Source organism: Protopterus annectens, chromosome 6.part1 (assembly GCF_019279795.1).
Source record: "Protopterus annectens isolate FY-2018-M chromosome 6.part1, PAN1.0, whole genome shotgun sequence".
NCBI classification, from domain to species: domain Eukaryota; kingdom Metazoa; phylum Chordata; order Ceratodontiformes; family Protopteridae; genus Protopterus; species Protopterus annectens.
The window spans coordinates 312,699,801-312,724,356 of record NC_056738.1 but is presented as its reverse complement, the minus strand read 5'-3'; the positions used below and the strand labels follow the sequence as shown (position 1 = coordinate 312,724,356).

The 24,556-nt window shown below is 41.3% G+C and overlaps 1 protein-coding gene across 2 annotated transcripts in view; it reads right to left on the bottom strand.

The window, feature by feature from the left end:
- VEGFB (vascular endothelial growth factor B) overlaps positions 1-24,556 on the bottom strand; it is a 299,457-nt gene that overhangs the window by 43,590 nt on the left and 231,311 nt on the right. For both annotated transcript variants that reach the window (XM_044075732.1, XM_044075733.1), the window contains exon 5: positions 13,929-13,961. In XM_044075732.1, the coding sequence (XP_043931667.1) occupies positions 13,929-13,961 (33 nt within the window). The remainder of the gene's footprint in view (positions 1-13,928; positions 13,962-24,556) is intronic.

Sequence of the window (24,556 nt, the reverse complement as noted above, 5' to 3'; positions counted from 1 at the left end):
TATATAAATAAGGGGGCATAAGGAATAGCTCTCACATCCCGTGTAAATCATTCCTTAGGTGTTGTAGTCTGGTGACAGTGTTTCAGCTGTAGTTTGTATGATGCATTCCTAAAAATTTTCCATACTATAAAATAACATCGGTACCATCTTTTTTTATCTGAGATCAGATGTTACACTTATAGTGGCTCTGTGCAGTGACTGCAGACATACAGTTGTTTGTATGGTGTTAAAGCTCAATGGTCTATGTCCAGTGCATTGAATGTCAACATAATGTAACATCAGTGTGTTTCTTTATGAAATGTGGTTTTAGTATGCTAATATAATCAGTACATATTAACTACCATGGTACGTCTTGACCATACTAAAACCACAGAAATTGTACGTGTGTAACTTAACAATGGCTTGAGTTCTGATGTAATTTAGTATCAACTGTGTGCAAGTTATCAACCAAGTTATTCTTTATGCTGTAGGGCATCAACAAACATATATCTAATTAATATTATTATCATATATCACATGTGGCATAGCAAGGTGCTTCTTACCACAGAGAAAAATACAAGTGACCCAAAAATGTCTAAATAGTGGTGCAAATAATATTTAATTTTTTGAATCTATAGCAATGTTTTTTTTAACTGAGGCAAATGATTTGCTAAGCTGCACCTTCTTCATTATGAACAAAAAGATCCCAGATTGTATTAGTAAGAACAGGTTTACCCAATGAGCTATTGAATGTAGTATAAAGTCAGGGCAGACAAACTCCCAGTCAGACAAAATGTTATCTTTACAGAATGAATTTGGTGTCTAGTGCAGTAGCAGCAGCAGCTCCATAAGTCAGTGAATCAACCAGAGTGAAGGAAGACCTGGAGAAGAAGAAGATGGACATTGTTCCTGCAAGACTATATAGGTATTTACTGTGCATTTAGCTGGAATAAAGAAAGAATTAATGTGAAAAACATACCACAACAACAGCAGCCAGTCCTCACTGTAATCACAGTGATTTTCCATGAAGGGTGGTTCTTCTGGCCACGCTGCAAGATAAGGAAGCAATTCAGGGAAATGACTAATGCTAATTATTCCTGTGCTCTCCACCTGGACATGCCTGCAGCTAACCTTTTACACTGCCAAATGATTCAGAGAATTGCTTGGATGCATAAATTAATAGTGCCAAAAGATAGCAGTCCCCCATTCAAGTTAATGGGAGAGAACACTAGATAGCAGTCATCCATTCAAGATAATGGGAGGGAACACTAGATAGCAGTCACCTACTCAAGTCAATGGGAGAGAGCACTAGATAGCAGCCACCCATTCAAGTCAATGGGAGAGAACACTAGATAGCAGTCACCCATTCAAGTTAATGGGAGAGAACACTAGATAGCAGTCACCCATTCAAGTCAATTGCAAAACACTTTGCAGGTAAGTGGAGCAAGGTTTAGCAATGCCATAGTGATAGTGAGGGGGCTGTAATGTATGTACATTACTGCAGGTGAACGAATGGGGTCAGTCGACTGTGTGTGTGTGTGTGTGTGTGTGTGTGTGTGTGTGTGTGTGTGTGTGTGTGTGGGTTAGGGGAGTAAATAGGTAAGTGCATCCACAGGTCTGATCAAATGTGGTGGGGGGATATTGAGTGGATGTCTGTGGTGTATGTGTCTGCACGTGTGTGTGTGTGTGTGTGTGTGTGTGTGTGTGTGTGTGTGTGTGTGTGTGTGTGTGTGTGTGTGTGTGTGTGTGTGTGTGTGTGTGTGTGTGTGTGTGCAGGTAAGTGGATGGGTGATGTTGAGCATCTGTTTGTGTGAAAGCATGTGTGTGCATGTATTTATGTTCTAAATGTGTATGTGAGAGTGCTGAGGATCCCTGTGGGAACGTGATGCATGGGTCACCAGAGGAAATTATTTCCAGAAAGTGCTTGTTAACATGGACAGTAATAAAGAGTGATTGAGAGACATAAATTAGCCAATAATGAGGTCCTCCTCATCACAACTAAAGATGTCTATATATCACTTTTTCTGCAATCCCACACACTTAACTTATCTTCAGTAGGTAGCTTACATGTCAGCAGCCAATGGCTCTGAATCACAGCTGACAACTTGCCTTACTTTCATTTGGATATAATAAACTGTTTTTATTGTGCCTTGTTCTTGATGTTATTTTAGCTAATTAATGTTATTTTTAGAAATGCGATCCTCTTTTTGTATATATCTGTTATTGGGTACTATATTTTTTATTTGTCTTTTCATCTATGATGATTTGTCCATTTGCTTGTCTATTGTAACGTTTTTTGTTCAAATTTATGTGGAGCTTTTCTCCTCGGGCCTCTACTGAAAATGGAAATGTATCCAGCTAGACTAGCCCGGTCAACAAATGTAAAATAAATAAATAAAAATAAATTTTTATAAAGACAGGTGGTACATCTGCAACATAATAAACTTAAGTGAGACATACAAGCAGCAAAAGCATAAGGGAATCCCTGGACCTGTACATGAGGATGCCGAGTCCAATAAAAACATAACAAGCTAGCAACAGAAAACCTAGAAAGCTTACTGTGGAGAATCTCAATATGCTTGAGCCAAGGTACAAGAAAAAGTAATTTTGGATTATGAAATGCTATTTTATTCATATTGAGACAGCGTGCTTATGGAGACTACAAACTGCTGTTGGAATTGAGACATTAAAATATGGCACTTATTCTGTAATGTCATCTGCATCGTGTGCATACACTAAGACAAGCAAAATCCTATTGATGTGAAGAACTTGGAGTAAGACAAGAAGGCCATGTCAGTGTGTGACGTAACTGCTAGCTAGATGCAATGAGAACAAAGAACTCAAATGTCAAAGAAAGGTTTAATTAGTAAGCCTAACTGGTTGTGAGGGGCGAAAAACAATGGCATGTTTTTGAGGAATTATGCACTGAAGAGGATGTTAAGGTGACAAGACAATTATCTGACCTTAAACAATGACATTCAAAAGTTATTTTGATTTCAGTCCATCAGGACCACCTGCTGGTGTTGCACCTGCACGTCTGCAGCTAAGAATAGCAATGCTGCATTCATGTGATCTCATATGCCAGTCTAATTATATACTAATTTATGCTAATTAGTGGGAAGAACAATGTTAGCTTCAGGTTGGGGTTATGTATCTTGAAAATGCATGTGCTGAGCAAGCTAGATGGTGTGGGAGTGAATTTTGATCAGTGACACATTAATTGATGTTCCACTCAATTTTATCATGAAGGACATTAAGCATTCTTTTAGTCACGGATGTGTTTTTATGACCAGATTGTATATGCTGCATAGTAAAAACACTTCATATTTACTTTAATTTGCTTCAATGATGACAGAATAAACCCATACCTATTACTTCTATAAACAGGCATTTATATATAAATCACAGACACTGTTTCCTTTTTTTCCTACTAATATTAACCTGGAAAAATGCTAAAATATTCTCATGTTATAAGAATGAGCCATACTTATATCTTCTTCACGTGTCATAAATATGCAGTTGGAAGACTAAAGAACTATGGACAAAAGTTGACAAAAACCTACATACACTTTTGATCACATATTTCTTATCTCTTATTTTCTTTGTAATATGCCAGTCTCTTGTTGTCTCTTTCGGCTTATCCCGGTTAGGGGTCGCAACAGCTGAACTCTGGTCCGCTAATGTTTGGTAGTTGATTTTTACGTGCCGAGTTACCAGCCCTGACGCACAACCTTCAACGAAGGCACGCCCATTCAAGCATGCCTCCATACAGAAGACGCTCTAACTGAGAATCGAACGCGACAATGTATAGTAAGCTAAATGATTTATAGGTTCATAGGTGTGTACTAGGCTAATGGCCCTGGAGCCTTTACAAGCCTAGTCCATAGAAGTGCCCTGGCATGTATGGGAAGTCTATGCCAGAGCATGGGCAGTCTCTGGAGAGGAACCTGTCCCTCCATCATGTTCTGTTGATTGTGGTAATGAAGCTGAGGTCCCTGGAGCATGTGGTGTGGAGGGATTGAGATTTCTTTAGATGTAGCATTTCTAACAGAGCTGAGTCAGACATGGCTTTGTATGTCAAGCAGAGATCGTCTCTAAGTAGGCAATATGAGACAGAGAACAGCTGAAGTTTTTGAGTCTGTCCATGTAGGACATGTGTTTAATGCCTAGGATCATCTTCATGAGGTACTTCTGTGGCCTCTCCAGCTGTTGTAGGTGTCTAGTGAGGTGCATGCCAAATGGAGCATTATACTCAATGACTGGTCTAAAGAAGGAAGAGTAGAGAGAGATGATGACCCTTGGTAATAAGATGTGCCACATAGAAGGACTTTCTGACCACAGTGGCAATGTGGTGGTCAAAGGAGAGGTTGCTGTCAACCTGCATCCCCAGATCTCTTATAACACCTTAAGTGTTCAGTGGGCTCTCATCGATGTGGTAATTAGTGGGAATTGAGTTTTTAGCAAAGGGGATGATGATGTATTGGTCCAAGTGAGGCCTTTCTGTAGGATGTCTGCATCACTTGGGGAGTTAATAATGGCTCCCAACTTGCAGCCGTCTGTGAACTTGGTCAACCAGAGTCCCTTTGTGTTGGCCTGGACTTCTGAGAAGTAGATGCTGAACAGGAGAGGACCCAGGACCGATCCCTGTGGGACTCCAATCATGACTGGTCAGCAGTCTGACTTGGAGTCTGCTACTTTCACACTGTGTGTTCTATCTGTGAGCCCATTTGCAACCCACCTAGTGATACAGGGGTTGATGCCTAGTTTGGATGAGTTTATCAATAATTCCCGAGTGAGGACTGGTATCAAAGGCCTTGGCCAGATCGATGTAGGCTGTATGCACTGCCTTACCTTCATCCACAGCCCTAGTGACTGACTCAAAGAAATTGACCAGGTTGAGCAGGCATGATCTCCCTTTCATAAAGCCAAATTGTGTGGGGTTTAGAATTTGGAGATTTCCTATATCTTTGTTAATCAGGTCCATGATGATGCGCTCCATAGCCTTACATATCAAACTCATCAAGGTAATGGGATGATAATTTCCAGGGTCTGTAGTCACTCCCCCTTTATGGAGAGGGATGACTGTAGCAGTGTGCCATTCGGTAGGGACAAAGCCTGAGGTGAAGCTGTGACTGAACATGGCACACAGATGTGGTGCCAATTCACTTTTTTGTTCACGTAGAATACAGCCAGGGATATTATTGGGTCCCATGGAAGCTGTATTCTTGGCCTTGGACAATGCTGCTTTAACCTGTGCTGCAGTAATGCTGGGTGCCTGGCATTCTTCTGGTATTGTGATTGGTCCTTTAGGGGGGGAGAGGGGTAAAGTTGGCACTGACTCTGTTGGCCAGTACGTTGGCAATATCTGTTGGCTCAGTATAAGAGGTACTGTTGTGCAGTAACTCAGAGCAAATCTGGGTATTGACGTGGAGGTTCTTGACATAACTATACAAGGCTTAGTGATTGTTTTTAGTGTCTGTTGCAATTCTGCTTTCATAGTTGGCTTTGGAGGATTTGATGAGGCATCTCAACTTTTTATTGAGGCTAACAAGGGAGTTTTTCCTGTCTTGGGACTTCTCTGTTTTCTGCAACAGCTTCTTCCTTCTTTTATAGAGTTTATTAATGGCAGGGGACCACCAGATTGGCTTCCTTTTTTTGGAGGCGAGTGTCTTGGTTCTGTTGAGTATTTCTAGTTCCATGCAGTTATGTACATGTTTGTACAGTGCATTGTTGTATGATTTGGCAGTCATGCAGCTATTTTCCATTGGCATGGGTGCAGTGAAGATAGCCACCTCTGTTTTTAGGAGCCCAAAGTCAGATTTGGAGAAGTTTTTCAAGGTGGTTACCTTTGGGTGTTGGTGAGATGTGGATTTCCATGGTGATTAGTTTATGGTTGGATCTGACCAGGGAGAGACTGACTATTGGTGTAGCGCAATGGTCACCCATGTTAGTAATAACCAGGTCAAGGATGTTGCTTCCTCAAGTGGGGATCAGAATGAGCTGGTCCAGGGCATTGGAACTGATGAATTCCAGGAAGCGTTGGGCCAGTGCTTTGGTGCTTGATTTGTTTTCCCAGTTGATGGTGGGGTAGTTGAAGTCTCCTAGTACAGATTCCAGGGTGCTTAGGAATGTGGAGTGAGCATCTAGGGACATGGTTGGGGGACCTATAGCAGGCTATGACCTGGATCACCATCTTACCCAATGTTAATTGTACCTGAAGTATCTCAGATGTATCATGCTGGGATACTAGCCTGGAGGTGTGCATATCCTTTAAGAATATGGAGACGCCACCACCTTTGGAGCTTCAGTCCATGTTTTGGGGCTGAAAGGTGTGGAATGAGTTATAGCCTGGTAGTACAGGGGTGTTTTCTGCTGCTTTAAACCAGGTTTCCATTACAGCACAAATGTGGAATGAGTTATAGCCTGGTAGCACAGGGGTGATTTCTGTTGCTTTAAACCAAGTCCCTGTTACAGCGCAAAGGTCGATGTTCTTCATTTTGAGGAGTGCTTCAAGCGAGTGCATCTTGAGATTTAGACTTCTAGCACTGAGCAGCATGACCCTCAGCTTGCATTTATTTATATCTGCACCTAATCACCTCTACATAAGACACTGCCCCACTATAATGTGTCCAGTAAGTGTGCCTGTTTGCAAACCTCATGTAGAATCCATGTCGCCATGCCTCCCAACCATCATTATTCCCACATGGAAGTCACTGTATCCCTGAAAAAGAACAATCACCAACTGGCAGTAAAAAGTCAGTGTAACTCCTTCTTTAAGATGGAGTGATCTCAGACCACCCAAAACTTGTTAAATTGAAAGTATAAACAAACTTACTCTAAACAGATTGTTCAGTTTATAACTATTTTCTAATACTGCAAACACACTGCACACAAAATATGCGTATTTATTTATTAATTCCTTCACTGATTTATTTACTTTTATATTTTGGCTAAGCCCAGAACCCATTACTGCCTACTTTCACAGAAAATAAGCTGGCTATTCATTGAATGCAGGACACTGGACATTCATGATACTTTAGCTTTCAAACTGATTAACTTTCATACATGTTCTTTTTTTGCCTTTAAATCTTTCCACAGCAACCACAATACCTGTGCTTATAATGACAATGTGTTAAGACTGAAATTCTACTAAAAATGTCTTTGTCCAAATTATGCCCAGCCTAATGAAATAGTCTTCATCCTACAGAAATTATGCAGAAACCAGCTCTCACATCTTTTCAAAATCAAGCATTTTTCCCCCCAGAAATATAAATGTTATTGCTTTAGAGACACTGGGTATACAATTTATGCATAAATCTGCTTACTGCACAATGTTACCTGGTCTAGCATGCAAATGTGGAATTAGCAACATACCAAAAGATTTTGCACATTAATAAGAATGTTAGCAGTCTCAAAGCAATCCTTATTTATACATTGTCCTATTGCCCTATTTTGTGGTAGCACTTAACATTGCCTTCTGTTGTTTTTACATTTTGTCCTTTTGTTACTGGGAAAAAGATGTTAAGGATGAAGCTGCCAGGTAACAGGAAAATAGGAAGGCCTAAGATAAGGTTTATGGATGTGGTGAGAGAGGACATGCAGGTGGTTGGTGTGACAGAGCAAGATGCAGAGGACAGGAAGAAATGGAAACAGATGATCTGCTGTGGCGACCCCTAACGGGAGCAGCCAAAACAAGAAGAAGAAGAAGTTACTATTGTATTTCATGTTGATATGATAGCATAAGTTTATGTTTTATTCTATTTACTTGTGCCTCACTACTCCTAAAGAGACTAAGAAGTGGCTGAAAAGGGCCTTTTAACCAGTCCACCTATCTGATAAATATTAAAATAAATAAAAAAATAAATATACAAACAAAAGTACAGTTTTGTACCTACCATAAATGTAGATGTTCGAGTGTATACCCTGCTGCAGTCATCACACTTGGGTTATCCTGTCGTCAGGCAGTCCTGCAGTCGGCCTGAATTCCAAAGTCTTGGTCCGGCATTGGTTGCTGTCACTTCTTCCCTGACGTCAGTGCGCCAGGGGTATATAAGAGGCATCCGACGCCATTTTCTTCAGTTTTACTTGCCCCAGATTTCATGTGCACCCCCAAAAGATGGTCAGTAGATAGTATCAATAATAAAAGCTTAGCACAAACAAAACATCCCTCCAGCTATAAGCAAATACACCACAAAGGTTGTATCAGATTTTAAGGTATTGAAAGGTTTTAGTTAGGTCAGAGGGGATGGAGGGAGGGTAACCTGGACTGCAGCAGGGTATACACTCAAACATCTACATTTATGGTAGGTACAAAACTGTACTATGTTCATCGTGTTACCCTGCTGTAGTCATCACACTTGGGTAGAATCCCAAAGCTAAGGATGGGAGGTGGAGTCAAACAGGTTTAGAGGAGGCTAGAAGGCCCTGCAAAACTGCAGTGGCGAAGCCAGCTCTAGTCTTAGAGTAAAGTGGTAAGTGACAGTGTTTGGTGAAGGAATGTACTGAACTCCAAGTTGCAGCTTCCAGAATATCCTTGGTTGGCATCCCCCTGAGGAAGGCTGTAGATGTAGCTGCTGCCCTGGTGGAGTGGGGCCTTATGCTAGCAGGAACTGGTTTTCCATGATGGGTGTAGCAAAAACATATGCAATGTCCTATTCATTTGGAAATGGTCTGTTTTGAGATAGCCTTTCCTTGTGATGCTGTAGCATAGGATACAAAAAGTTGGCCACATTTTCTGAAAGCCTTAGTTTTATCCAAGTAGTAACGTAGTTGCCTGTGAATGTCCAAGGAATGCAGGAGTCTTTCTCCTTTGTTCTGTGGATTTGGAAAGAAGGTGGGTAAGTGGATGGTTTGATTTAGAGCCACACTGGATACCACCTTTGGCATAAAGGAGGGGTTAGTTCGTAGAGAAACTCTGTCTTGATGAAAAATGAGGAAAGGCTCTACTGCTATTAGTGCCTGTAGCTCTGAGACTCTTCTGGCTGAAGTAATTGCTAGTAGCAGGGCAGTCTTCCATGTTATAAACTTTAAGTCAGCTGAGAAAGCTGGCTCAAAAGGTGGCAGCGTAAGTTTTTCCAAAACAAAATTTAGGTCCCAAGTTGGTGTTGGCGCTCTCCTGGGAGGCCTAATGTTTTTTGCCCCTCTGAGATACTGCCTTAGAAGTGGATGTGAAAATAAGGGAGGATCCATGTTGTAGTGAGCTGATATAGCTGAGGCGTGGATTTTAATAGATGAAAAAGAAAGTCCTTTGTGTAACATCTCAGTTAAATATTGTAGAATCTGAGGCATGTCTGGCTGAAGGGTATTTTGGCCTTTAGCTTGGTTCCAGGCACAAAATCTTTTCCATTTGTCTGAGTAGGCTTTCCTGGTGCTGGGCCTCCTGGCCTCCAGAATGACATCCATAACAGCTTGTGAAAGAGAGGCTGGCTGGTTGCTTAGGTGATGTGCCATGTAGCCAAATTTAAGGTTTTGAGCTGGCTGTGTAGAATCTGACTGCCTTGCTGTGTGAGGAGATGAGAAATTTGTGGTAAAATCCATGGTGGGCCCTGGGCCATGTTCCTTAGTAGTGGGTACCAGTGCTGGCGTGGCCAGTCTGGGGCAATGAGTATCATTCGAGGTCTCTCCATCCTGGCTTTCAGCAGCACCTTTGTGAGAAGGGGCAATGGAGGAAAGGCATATATGTCAGCATTTTCCAACTGAATGAGAGTGCATCCACTTTCCAAGCTTGATGGTGAAATGTCCTTGTGCAAAATTTTGAAAGCTGATGGTTTTGGGGGTTGGCAAACAGGTCTATGTCTGGGCACCCCCATTTTTGAGTTATCATTGCAAATACTTGTGGATCCAGTTTCCACTTGTGGGGATCCATGATGTTTCTGCTTAGGTCGTCTGCCAACATGTTCTTTTTTCCTGGCAGGAACTGAGCTTGTAGTTGAACTTGGTAAGCCAGTGCTGTGTTCTACAAGGTCATTGCTTGCCTGCATAGAGGGTAGGAGTGTGTACCCCCTTGTTTGTTTATGTACCACATTACTGTGGTGTTGTCTGTCCTTATTATAAGCTGTCCTGGATGTAAGAGGTCCTTGAAGGCTGTCAGAGCATTCTGTACAGCTAGCATTTCTTTTTGATTGATGTGCAGATTCCTTTGATCTGCAGTCCATGTGCCTTGAACGCACCGTCCTACCATGTGTGCCCCCCAGGCATAGTCCGATGCATCTGTTGTCATAGTTTGCCTGGCTGGGGGTAAGGTGAAAGGCTGACCCTTGTTGAGGTGACATGCCTGAGACCACCATAGAAACTCCCGTTGAAGACAGGGAATGAGATGTATCATTGCTTCCAAGCTGTGGCTGTGTTGAGTCCATACGCTTTTCAGGTACCATTGTAATTTCCTTATATGCAGTTTAGCAAATGGTATTAGTAGTATGCAAGATGCCATGAAGCCCAAGGCCTGCAGAATTTTTCTTGCCGGGAGTTAGGTCTTTGTTGCCATTATTTTGAAGTATTGAGTTAGTTGTAGTTGTTTGTCTGGCGTCAGATAAGCCATCTGGGCCATTGTATTCAAGCTGGCACCCAGGAATGTCATATTTTGTGAGGGCACTAGTTTTGATTTCTTTTCATTTACTGTGTACCCTAGGCAACTTAAAAGGTGTTTTACAAAAGCCAGATGTTGTAAGAGAATGTCCTTGCTTTCTGCTTGGATGAGGCAGTCATCCAGGTATGGGTATATTTGAATTCCTCTTTGTCTGCAGTATGCAATTACTGGTGCCAGGCATTTTGTGAAGACCCTGGGTGCAGTAGATAAGCCAAAGGACAGTGCAGAGAATTGGTAATGGGTTGAACCTGCAATGAAATGGAGGTATCTTCTGCAATTTTGTCTGATAGGGACATGCAGGTATGCCTCCTTGAGGTCCAACGTTACTAGCCAAGCTTTCTTGTCCAACATGGGAAAAAGCTGCTGTAGTGTTAGCATCTTGAATTTGGGTACTTGCAAGAAGGTGTTTAGAATTGAAATGTCCAGAATGGGTCTCCAAGCATTGTCCTTTCTCGGGACTAGAAACAGCCTTGAGTAAAAACCTTGGCCTTGCTCCTGTGTAGGTACCAGTTGAATGGCTCTCATGTCCATGAGAGCTGTAATTTGTTTTTGTGCCTCTACCCATTGATTTTGAGGCAAGTTAGGCATTCCTTTTATCCTTGGCAAGGTGTGGAAATGGAATCTGTATCCTTGTGAGATAATGTCTAGGACCCATTTGTCCTTTGTGACGATGCACCAGTTGTCTATAAAAAATGCTAATTTTCCTCCCAAGGGAGCTGCCAGGAGATTTATGCTTGGCAGTTTGAGGTTTAAGTCATTGTGTTTGTCTTCTAGTAATTTGGAACCTGTCTTCTCCTCCCTTCTGTGTTGCAGTGCCCCATTGGCGAGGTATGTAAGGGATTTGTGCTTGTCCTCTGCTCCTTGGGCATCTGTATTTACCCCTCTGTGGTTTGTCAGAAGCTGGAAAGGACCAATTTTTTACTGGCCAATTTCTGCTGAAGCGTGGGGGTTGTATCTGTAAGAAATCTTTGACCGTCTGCATAGATTTTTGCCTTATCCTCCATTTTCTTTAAAACCTCTTCTGCTTTAACCCCAAATAAGACATCCTGCTGTAAGGGTGCATCTAGTGACTTTGCTTTAACATGATCAGGCAGAGTTTGTTCCTTTAACCAAGCATGCCTACGTATAACATACCCAGTAACAGCTGCTCTACAGGAAGCTTCCAAGGAATCAAATCCACATTGTAAAGTATGTTTGCCCACCTGTTCAGCTGCATGCAACAGATCCTGCATTTCTTTGAATTCAGACTGCTGAGGGTGCGTGCTCATCTTTTGTTTTATTTGAGACATTAGGAATTGCTGGTATTTCGGCATGTGAAATTGACAATTTAGTCCTCTCATAGCTAGAGTGGCTGAGGTGTAAACCTTCTTCCCCCATCTGTCTAGTGCTCTGGAGTCCCTTTCAGAGGGTGCAGAAATTTTAGCCATAGAAGCCTTAACCCCTTTGGGACCCTGGGAGATTGTCTCTGGGTCAGCAACAGGGCTTTTGCAAAGGAATTTGTGTGAGTCAGGCACTCTATATTATCTATCTGGTTTGGCTGGAGCAGGAGGCAGAGAATCTGGATTTAGACTAGATTCTAAGTAAACATCATCCACAATGTCTAAAACTGGAGGGATAGCAAGTGGTCTGTGCTGGGGGAGTAAAAGAAACTCTCGGAGCCTTTTCTTTGAGTCAGAGTAGTCCTGACCTTCCCAGTGGAAATGTTTCCTCGTGGTATGCAAGGTTTCCCCAAAGGAATAGTCTTCAGGGGGAGAAGCTGAGGGAATGGACTCTTCAGCATCAGAATCTTCATAAGGGGGAAAGGAGTAATCCTGTTCCTCAGAGGAGCCTGAGAAAATAGACACTTGATCAGAGGAGGCATAATCCTCTTCTTGTCTAGGCCTTTTGTCTGGGGGGGGGGGACCCCTGATTAAAGAAATCAAATCTTCAACCATTTTAAGCATCTGTTTCTTAGGCATGGGGCCTTGAACTGGAGACTGATGTGCAGTATTTTTTGGTTTTAGAGGTGTCTTAAGCTTAGCATAAGATTTTATGGTGAGAGTAGTCGGTCTGAAGACACCTTCTGTAACCGAAGGTGTTTCCGCAGCACCGGCTTCTCCTTCTTCGATGTTGTCGGTAGGGCCTAAGGAAAATGGCTGTATCAGCCTAGAACTCTCTGCTTGAGAATCTGAAGCGGTCTGGGGTTCCAATTCTGCGGTCGTCAGGGGCTGTGTAGGCGACTCACTGAAAACCGGAGAACCGGCGACCAGCCTGGCTTGGATCTAGGCTGCCTGTCTTTGAGTTTTTAATGCACACCGGTAGTCGGTTGCTCCGGCGGCATAGTGTAATTAAATTTCCTACCAAGGTAGTGTCGTGCGAAATCAAAGCGCCGCTTTATAGTTCGCTTATTGAACCTAGCACAAAACCGACAACCAGTGACGTCGTGGTCTGGGCCTAGGCAAGGTATACAATAAGAATGAAAGTCCTTATGAGGTATTTGCTTCCCACAAAAAATGCAATTGTTAACTTTTTCTGACATTGAACTGAGGCAAGAAAAGGTTCCCCAATGGGGTACTTAGCTTTGAAGACTTCGGACTGAAATTCGATTCGAAAATCTCAGGTGTCAGCCGACCGGCACTTGCGAACTGCTTCTGCTTCGGGCACCGCACGGCAAGAAAGACTGAATAAAATGGCGTTGGATGCCTCTTATATACCCCTGGCGCACTGACGTCAGGGAAGAAGCGACAGCAACCGACACCGGACCAAGACTTTGGAATTCAGGCCGACTGCGGGACCGCCTAATGACAGGATAACCTAAGTGTGATGACTGCAGCAGGGTAACACGATGAACATCAATAAACATGAGTACATAACAACCCAAGCAAGCATGCCTGAGCATCTATGAACTGAGCTTATATTCCAGTAACTGTCTGTAACTTGTAAAAAACAGTATTGTTATGACTACAGGTATAACAATTTCTGCACATCTATATATTAAAAAAAATAACAAGACTTTTTTTCTTTTCTAAATGTTATGGTAGAATATACATTCCGGAATTAGTTATTTTATTAAATTTCAAGATGCAGTCATTCCTTTGCATTTGACTCTATCACCACAATTTAAAGAACTACTATAGGCATTGTTTCTGTTAGACTCCTGTGAAAATTTTCATGAGAATATGTCAAACCATTTTAGAGGTGTAGCCTTTTATATACAGGGATTAAAAATAGTCCCAAATTGTCTAGAAATTTGGCACAACCTTCCTGAAAAATGCTCAGCAGTAAAGTAATAGAGGAATCACCTTTTTACCAGCTTGAAATATCATGCTATAAAAAAAAATCATCAATCTGGAAATACAAATGTCACAAACAAGGTGAAGCTTACCTTTCTGGCTTAACTTTTGTTTCTCGCTTTGGTCTAAAAATGAAAAAAGAAAGAAAATCAATAAAATTTTCCTTCGAGCAGTTTGTCTGAGTAACGATATACCTAGAAATGTTGTAGACACGTGGGTGTAAACACACACACACAAATTTATGCAGCCACCTAAATTACACCTAATTTACTCATTGTTTAACCTAATCAAATGTTAATGTACAAGGGGGACATTAAATACGTACATCAAATAATAACATTTTCAACCGCAAACTGAGACTAGCACTAATGTTAACACCAGGGCACCTCTCTGTAATGTTTGCTGTTAGCCATCTATTATATTGTCTGATATGAATTAATGTTATAACTACAGGTATAAAGACTTATGAATATATCGTGGGAGGTTGGCATAACGGTTAAGGTGTTTACCTTACAGACACAGAGTTTGATTCTCACATAATGCAATAGGTTATGTTTATGAGCCTATGAAAGAGTATTAAGACATGTCTCGATCTAATACACCCTTATGCAACTGCATGAAGATGTTTCAATGTTTAAGTCAAGCTCATAAGCCTAAAGTAGTCCTTCAAAGACCTTTCCACTTAAAAGTGCTGGATAAAATTCCCAGTTGCCCACTGGGATTAGAACTGTATCTATGAATATTCTTGAGAAAATAGCAGCAAGCTGAGGAGCTTTGCTGAAGAGCAGCCATAAAGTTCATTAAGCATAATGTCAATGTTACTTCTTTTATTATATTCTTTGGTCTCCTGTGGCCTCAAAGTGATTAAGTCATAAGAGATATACAATCCTGACTTTTGCTATTCCAAAAAAATAACTTTCAAAAAGTCAGCTTCAACTAAGTCCCATTGAAGAGTTATTGAAAATAACACCTATTACATTTACAACTATATTGCACATGTATTAATATGTTTATAGAAATACTACTTCTCATTAAGACATACTGTATCTGTAAGTTTATTTTATATTTTTGATTATTAATTTGTCAAAAACACAGCTAAACAGTATACAAAGTGCTGGGAAAATCAGCATTTATATTTACTTTGGTACTTAATTCAGGCAAACATGAGGTCAGGAAGTGCTTTTAAAAATAACCAAGATACATGTAATTCTTTCATTGCAAAGTTCAGAACATTTCTTAGAATGCAGCACTACTACTACTATGATTCACAAATGTATTTTTTGCCATAGCTGTTGAAAACACAGACTTTAAAACTGTAATTTATTTCAGTATCTGAAAAATCTCAGATTAATATGAGTAGTTTTCATTACCTATTCCTACTGAAACAGCTGAAAACTGAGAATGAAAATTTTCAGTTTTATCTCATTGTGCTTTCTGTTGGGCCATCTAGTTTATTTTTACACTAGTTTTCTTAGTTTTTTTCACTTCATTCCTCAGGAGACTTCAATATTCTTCAATGTATGCATAAATACTCTAAGCCACTCCAGTGGCATAGATGGATGAAGCCCTGACTGTGGCCTAGGAGGCCCAGCTCGGATGATTGACGCAGTGGCAGGGAGGGATGGGTATCACCATCCTGGGAGGTGACAATCCTCCATGGAGACTGGGGACATTGTGTGTTAGCAGACATGGTCCTGGGTGTCAGTGGATGCCACTCTGAATTCATCTGGCAACCAACTAAATTCCTGCTTTTATGTATATATTCTGTATATGTTACTGTAATCAAACCAACTAAATTCCTGACATATATATTCTGCATATATTACTGTAACCACTATGTGTAACACTCCCTGAGATTCAGCAAGCAGCTGTGCAGGAATAAGTTATTCCTGCATGGCAGGGACTGTTCCTGTTCAGCACAGCAGCGCTCCATGCATATTTACGAAGGTGCTCTGCCATGCTCTAAAACGGACATGGTTCCATGTATGAGCGCAGGGGGTGTGTCTGACAGCAGAGCTCTCTCACAGTACACACCCCCCCTGCACTCCAAAATTGCCTTTCGGCAATTAAAAATTAGCAAGAATGCTCTTAACACCCCCAACTTGTCAGGAAAACAAATCTGTGGTCAAAGTCATAAGGGACAATCATCCCTACCAAGCATACCTCTCAACTGTACAGATTTTCGCAGAATGCCCAGATTTTTGCCTCATATTTTTGGTGTGTTCCCCCTAAAATCTGTACCTTTCTGGCAAATAGCTGAGGATTGAAGTTATTAAATAATGACAAAACATTTGTGTTTAAGACTCCACACATCCTTGAGAAAATTCATACTAATGTAAAACCTATTATTCTATCAACTTTTTAAATTTGTAAGAGCAATATTTAAAATCTGTCTCTATTTGTCCCCTCATCATTTTAGGCTTTGTCCAGATATTTTGCTCTAAGAGGGTGAGTGGTATGCTACCAAGCCAAAAGTTATTAGGATAATACAGGTAGCATAAGCACATAGCGCACACCTCCCAACCCGTCAGAATAAGTAATGTGGACAAAGCCAAAAGGGACAATTGTCCCACAAAGCAGAAAGCTGATAAAATAACAGGTTCAGCATTAGTAGGGATATTCTGAAGGGTATAGATAAAATAACACAACAAAACTGTTTTTTTTTTTTTTTTTTATAAATGCGATAAAGTTTAAGCTTAGCTGCGCCAGTTGTTTAGCTACGCTTAGTCCAGCTTAAACAGCACAAGAAGGTAATTAGCAAGAGACATCCAGCAGTATTGCAATAGTGTAGTGCTTAGAGCATATGCTTTGTAAGCAACCATTCCTGGTTTGATCCCCACTGTAACCAATTCACATTTTACATGTGAAAGCAGTACATAAACATTTTTATTTTAGTATTACCTACTAAATAACATATATTTATTAACCGGAGTACTGCATTAGGTCCAGATGTGAGGTGTCAGTTTAATAAAGTTGTGAAATCCCCATATAAACACAAGTGCCCCATACAGTATAGTCACACATGAATAAATGTAATGAAAGCACAATGGGGGATGTCAGGGACAGTAAACAAATGTATAATATGCAATGAATAATGAATCAATGCCATACAGCAGATAGTCTATAAAATGAAAAATAAGCAATGCTAACCATTGCACAGGTCTGCTTACCAGGTGTAAGCACTGTGTAAATATGACTGCTAAGCAATGAGTAGCCCAGCTAAGTGGATTTGCCCATTGGTAAGCAGTGCTGAACATGTCACTTTAAGCAATGCCAACCTTAGCTAAGCAGGTTTGCCTGTGGCTTAGCTTAGATCAGCATATTCAAAACCGTCCAATCATGGCAAAGGGTGGGAAATTAGCTGTATTTAAACCCCATAGGCAGGAATGCAACTCATAACTGGTTGCAGCTTCCCACTGTAGGAAGGATGGCAGGTGTTGGAGAGGGATTGTGCTTCCGGGGACAGCGCTGGGGCACAAAGGAGTCCAAGGTCATGGTAAGACTCCTGGTAAAAAACCATGATGAGAGACTGCTGCAGGGCCAGTACCAGGGCTCCCAATATAAAGCAGAAGCCTGGGATAATCTTGCCCGTGATCTCACCAGTGCCACTGGTATCCCTTAGACTGGTGAGCAGGTCAGGCACCACTATGCCGACTTGAAGCGGAGAAAGAGGGAGCTCTTGGACGAGTGGGTCCAAGAAGCAAGGCAAAGGGGTGATGTCCCAGCAGTGTGTAAGTAGTCATACCATTACTGTTTACTAAACTCCAGCATGTGTATGTGATGGATAGGTATGCCTAAATATGTCTCTATTTCCTTTACAGCTGCATCTGAGCGGGCTGTGAATCAGGAAGCCCATGCTAGTAGGCTGCAAAGGCTGCATTGTGAGGCTGGTGAGTAACAATCGTGCTTGTAGTAGTCATACTAAATAAATATAAAGTAGTAGAAAGACACCTGGCAGTATAAAAACTGTTGTATGGGTTGTACTGAATAAACCAGACGATATGACAGTAATAGTCCCATATAGGTCATATTTAAAAAAAAAGTAACTGCTTGGCAATAAAGCTCTAAATCCAGGACTGGTTGTGTTTACTGTGGTATGGCATTTATTGTTGCATTCTCTGAATAGTAATGTTGTGTTAACCACTGTTACCCACACTGTGCTACATAAAGAAAATGTCTAGGAATGTCTGTATAAGAAAGTACAAGATCAGATTTTACAACCAAGAGATAGCTAAACAGAAAACATTAAAGCGATAGACAGCAATATCCAAATCACACACTCTACTGCAACTTAAATTGTTGCATTTTTAGCAGACACAGCCATGGTTCGAATCCTGGGAGTGGTAGTAAGCTGTATCCATAATCATACCTCTCAACTGTACAGATTTTTCAGAATGTCCAGATAATTGGCCCATACATTCTGACTGTTCCTCTGTCCCCCTGGCAAATCAGTGGGATGATCTCAGAATTCTAGTCGTGAAATAATGACATACATTTGATTTTCAGACCTCAAAACCTTCAGAAAATGTATATTAAAACAAATTCTGTCACTCTAGCAACTCTCCAAGTTTATGACAGCAATATTCAAAACATGTCCCTATTTGTACCTCCATGTTGTCAAGCTTTGTCCAGAGTGTGTGCATTAAGAGATTGAGATGTATGTGCATAATATTAACTGGAATCTGGGAATATGTGTAGAAACAGTCAGGTAGTGTTAACAAACATTCCCTCCACAGGTCTGTTAGATAAGAAAACTGTGCCTGCCAATAAAGATTTAAATCCTGGACTGGTAGTGTTTACTCTGGTACAGTATGGCCTGACGTACCATTCAGTAGCATATGATATCAGAATAGTACTGTAGAGTCAACCACTGTTTCTCACACTGTGCTACATAAAAATATGTGTAGGAATGTCTGTATAAGACTGTTGTAATTACAAGGTCAGGTTGTACAACCAAGAGAGACTTACACAGAAAACACTGAAAAGATAGACAGCAGTATCCAAATAGCACACTCTACTGTGACTTAAATTGCTGTATTTTTAGCAGACATAGCCATGGTTCGAATTCTGGGAGTAGTAGTAAGCTGTATGCATAATCATACCTCTCAACCGTACCGATTTTTCAGAATGTCCAGATAATTGGCTCATATTTTCTGCCTGTGCCTCTGTCCCCCTGGCAAATCAGTGGGATGATCTCAGAATTGTAGTCATGAAATAATGACATGCATTTCATTTTCAGACCTCAAAACCTTCAGAAAATGTATATTAAAACAAATCCTGTCACTCATGCAACTCTCCAAGTTTATGACAGCAATATTCAAAACGTCCCTATTTGTCAAGCTTTGTCCAGATTGTGTGCATTAAGAGATTGAGAGGTATGTGCATAATATTAACTTTGAATCTGGGAATGTGTGTAGAAACAGTCAGATAGTGTTAACAAATATTCCTGCAACAGGTCTACCAGGTAAGAGATGTAAGAATTTAGCTATAAGACAGTTGAAGTATACACTGTGTACAAACATACCACTGCACAAACCAAGGCCATAGGGTATTGTAATAATACCTGTACCTTAATGATTAGAGCAATGATCATTAAAGTTGTGAGTACTACAAGGATATATATATATAAGATGTTAATTGACATCCCCCCACCATATCTGCAAGAATAATCTAAATACACAAATCAATGGGTATGTTTACACCAAACCTAATGTTGGGACATATGCCCTATTGTTCAATAAATATTGAAATGTGTTTCTATTAATGTTCCATGTTGAAATACTATCATTGGTGGCCTATTGCTATCAATGTAATCTTCATGCCATTGTAACGGGCACTGTGGTTCCATATATTCATGTGTTCTGTTTGCTATGCAACTGTTCCAAATCTGGTGTTTTGGGTTAATGGAAATATCTATGCATGCTGTTATAACTAATCCTGGATTGTCTTGACTATTACTAACCCCCATCTGTTTTAAAACTGCAACACCATAGCATGTACGGGAAGGCCGGACCCAGCAGACCCATCTCTCTCACCTCATCTGGCTGTGGCACCAGGCCCCAGCATGCCTGGGACCCACCCTGGGACATCCTCGTCCACTGGTCCTGCACTTTCGGGTGGAACCACCTCAGGGGGATGGGGCTCCGCCCTGGGAGTGGTCACCCAAAATCAGGTCCAGGGATTGGTGTGTAGCAAGCTCCAAATGGAGTTTGGAGATCGGCTATGCCACTTTGAGGGCTGTGTGGCAGATTTAGAGGGTCAGCATGCTCCTCCTGCTCAACCCCCAGCACAGCCACCTTTGGGGCCGTGAAGGTGCAGTGGTGACTGCCCATGGTTCGATCAGACTGAATGGAGATCTCCGTACAGAGCGGAAAGGGAAGATTTCCCATTTCCACAATGTAGTACGATCTCGAAGTTGGTATATTTAAGTAAGGGGGGTTTAGATGTTTAGTTTTGTGTTTTTTTGTTTTATGCGTTTTTATTTCAGTGTTCGAACTTTTATGAGTTTGAACATATGGTCTCAGCCATATGTGGTTCGAACTTGTAAAAGTTTGATTTACTGAAGTAGATCCAGATATATATATATATATATATATATATATATATATATATATATATATATATATATATATATATATAAGGGTCTACTGTATAAGTTCAAAAATATACTTCTTCGAACTCACACAGTAGACCCTGGGTTACGCAAAAGTGCACTTAATCGAAAGTGCACTTTCGTGAAATCCGCTTCAGCGAACGGGCTACATACTGCCATTTAGTGTAGTAGTCACGAACCTTAGGGTTAGGGCACGGGTCATGGTAAGGGGATAGCCTGTCCTCCACTGTGGTATGGTAGTCACAGACCTTAGGGTTAGGGCACGGGTCAGACTACCGCACCACAGTGGAGGACATTGCACGTTTTCCTACTGTCCTCCACTGTGGTGTGATCCGTTCGTAGCAGCTGAGTTTGCGAAAGTGCACTTTCGAATAAGTGCACTTTCGTGTAACTGAGCGCTCTACTGCTCTTTTTCGAATATGTGGTATTCGATGAAAAGCAGTAGACCCATATATATATATATATATATATATATATATGTGTGTGTGTGTGTGTGTATATATATATATATACATATATATATATATATATATATATATATATATATATATATATAGATATATGTAAAACATATGCCCATAACATGTAGTGGAGTCATACCTCAGCACCAATAGTCACAACCTCTTAGTGCAAGGGGATGTAATGTAAGTATTGCAGGTATAAATGTAGAATGTTGCTACAGTAACAGGGGTTGTGTTAACAGACGTGTGGGAAGTCACTTCTGATACTGACATGTATGCCATCAGTTACTGACAGACATCATAAGATCATCATAGTGAAGTACCACACAAATCACAGTAATGATCCTGTGGAATACAGCAGAGATATGACCAATAAACATGGACAGTCTGACACAATCTGGTCAGTCCAGAGGTATACACAGAACTCCTTAGTGTAAGACATGTGGACCAGGCCTGACAAAGTGGATGTTTACAGCCATGTAAATGGGGATATCACAAAAATACTGGAATAAATAAACTCACACAATTGATGCATTCACGCAGTCCTGTCTGTCCTAACACATATTAACCAGAGGAGCAGAGGTCCCAAGCCCACATACTTCCCACTAGTTAGTGACATACATCTTCACAGCATCCCCCTGCTTTGTCAGAAATACACACTTATGGTGGCCAGGCAACAGTACATCTGACAAATATCTAAACATAACATCACACTAAATAAATACACTGAGCTGCTTATGCTAGGCATGTCACAAAGCACTGTGCAAACGACAGGCAAACTGCCACACACTGATCCATGTTTCCTATGGAGGAATACACATGTACTTGCAAATATAGCAGGCACTACAGGCATGTAACAGCATGGAGTAACAGACACCAGTGTGAAAGTGCATACCCACAACTAATCTGAACAAAGTCACAGTCACATTATGGTAAGCCTAATTAATAATACAGTATATGGACTGTGTGAACAAAACCATCCTCATATGTGCCACTCACACACTAACCCTACATATACTGGGCCAATACATGGTGTAGTCTGATGCCTGACTGTGGTATGGGACATGTGTCAGTCTGGCCCTACAAACATGTACACTGATAGGGTACCATAAACTGGGGCAGCATGCAATGTCAGACAGGACAGGACCAAGAACAATGACATCTACCACAGTCTGTACACAGGAATAAAATATTCACAATACATACTCTGTCAGCAATCACCTAAGTACACAGACCTCAATACCGTAGAGACTACAGTAGAATGTCCAGGTTTTGTTCTCAAATATAAGGCCTACTATACATGACATGTCTAGCAGTCTGATATCTCACTGGCTTGTTATCAGGTATGACGTCAGTAAATAATGATGTTCTGTACATATGCACCTCTTACTGCATGATATATGTACAAAGGGTGCCAGACTTGGGGGACGGAGGCACAAACACAGGGCCAGTATTGACATATTGCTGTGATAAACTGAGAAATGTTCTGATGTAACAGGGTTTGTTATGACATATCTCTTCTGAGGGATATGAAGTCAGTAACTCACATGGATGTCACCATGTACTGACTTCAATCATCAGAGTATGTTACTGCATTTCTAAATATAGGAAATGTGTGAGTAACACACATGTAAGACTCCAAACTCTGGCCAGTCTGCAGATGGTCCTATAGGTGAGAGTTTCCTCAACCACGTAACACCGTCATGCCAGACTTTAAATTGTGTAGAATAGCCATATCCACACAAACTCTGTCAAACTAACATTACTTCAAATGTAGAACAGCAATACTTAAATTCTGTCCCCATGTCTGGAACATCCCCCTCCTGTTTGTTGGCCTGTCTCCACAGTGTATGTTGTAAGAGGTATATCCAACTACCCTCTGTGATGCTGTTTGCCAAACACCCACATGGGGTCCTGCTCACAGTGAAGGAAAAGGGCCAACACCCACATGAAGTGCTTAGTTATAGGAGTGTGTTTCCATGCAATTGGCTATAGGAATGATACCACATCTGTTCCACATGCAATTAGCAAGTGGGGGACTGCAATTCATGAACAGGCCATCAGCTGATGAGCATTACTTACAAAACTCAAGCTGCTGCCTATGCAAAACAGATGTACTTTTCCACATTCATGAGAGAGAGAGGGGGGGGTGAGAGGGAGAGGGACACAGACAGACAGACAGACAGAAAGACAAAAAAGGAAGGGAGTAAGTGAGTAAGAGAGTAAGAACCAAGCATGTTTGTGTATGATCCGTGGGTGGAGAATGGTATCTGGGTATTATAATGGTTGCCTGTATTGTTTACTAATCCATACTGTCACACAGTAATTGCACATGGCTGTAGACATTTATGGCTGAGGATTGTCTACAACAACCTCTACAGTGTTTGAAAACTGTTGGCCTTGTAATGTGGACAATGGGACATATAGGGTGTGAATATAATGATGCAACAAAATCCACACTGCAATGGATCCTATCATTACACAATCACCCCAAAACTCACACAGGATACTGATGACACACAAACTGACCAGTACTGAGTTTCAAACCCCTACCTGACTATGTACTGCTATTACAGTATTATGCAGTTATTGCATACACCATGGAGCCTACATGTTAGAAAGCTGTCCAAAGGTATCTTTGAAGGTGAGTGACATCACCAACCGTGCTAAAGGAGGGGAAAGGGAAGCTAGCAAGTGTGAAAGTCCACAAAACCAGGTGTCAATGTGAACACACACACACTCTCAATCAGAGAAACACACAAATTATCACAGTGGGCAGGATCTGGATTAAAACTCCAACCTAACTAGTTTTGTACACTACAGTATTACACAGTTATTACAAGCATCACATTGCTTATATGGCTGAAATATGGCCAAAGGGTTATTTCAAGGTGAATGATATCAGCGGGCATGCTAAAGTAGGGCAAAGGGAGGTGTAGTGATTATGAATGGCTTCAAAATCATTATTACACACACACACACACACACACACACACACACACACACACACACACACACACACACACACACTTGCCAGTACTGAGATGCATAGGTTCATTGTGTCACAGGTGTGTAGTAGCTGAATGGGCCTGAAGGCTGTACAAGGCTAGACAAAGGGAATACCTTGGCATCAGGCCACATGACAATAGTCTCCAGTGTGGCTCAGGGGTTTAGTCCCTGGTGTGCTCCCCACAGGTGGGTATTGTATTCACCAGCCACTCATCTGGGTTACTATTGTGGGTGACCAGTGATGTGCATTGCTTCCCATGTGTGTGATCTATATTCCATAACATGGACAGTGTTTGGATTGTGCGCATGTCCCACATGCATGTTCTTTGACATGTGGAAGTTTACTTGAGGTCTCTGGGACATGTTGTGTGGACAGATTGTTATCTTCTGATGTAGTATTCCTGACCTCATTTGGTGAGACCCAGCTATGGAACTGAGATCGTGCTTGCACCTACATTGACAGCATGATACAGGTATTCAGTGTAGTTAGTGGCATCTGTCTATACAGGGCATGTGTATAAGGCATGGTATTCCCTTTGTGGGTTACATTTGCAGACTCTACAGTTGTTGCAGGCGTCTAGTGAGAAACATAGCTAAAAGGCCACTGTAAGCATTTATTTGCCTACTGCAGGGATGG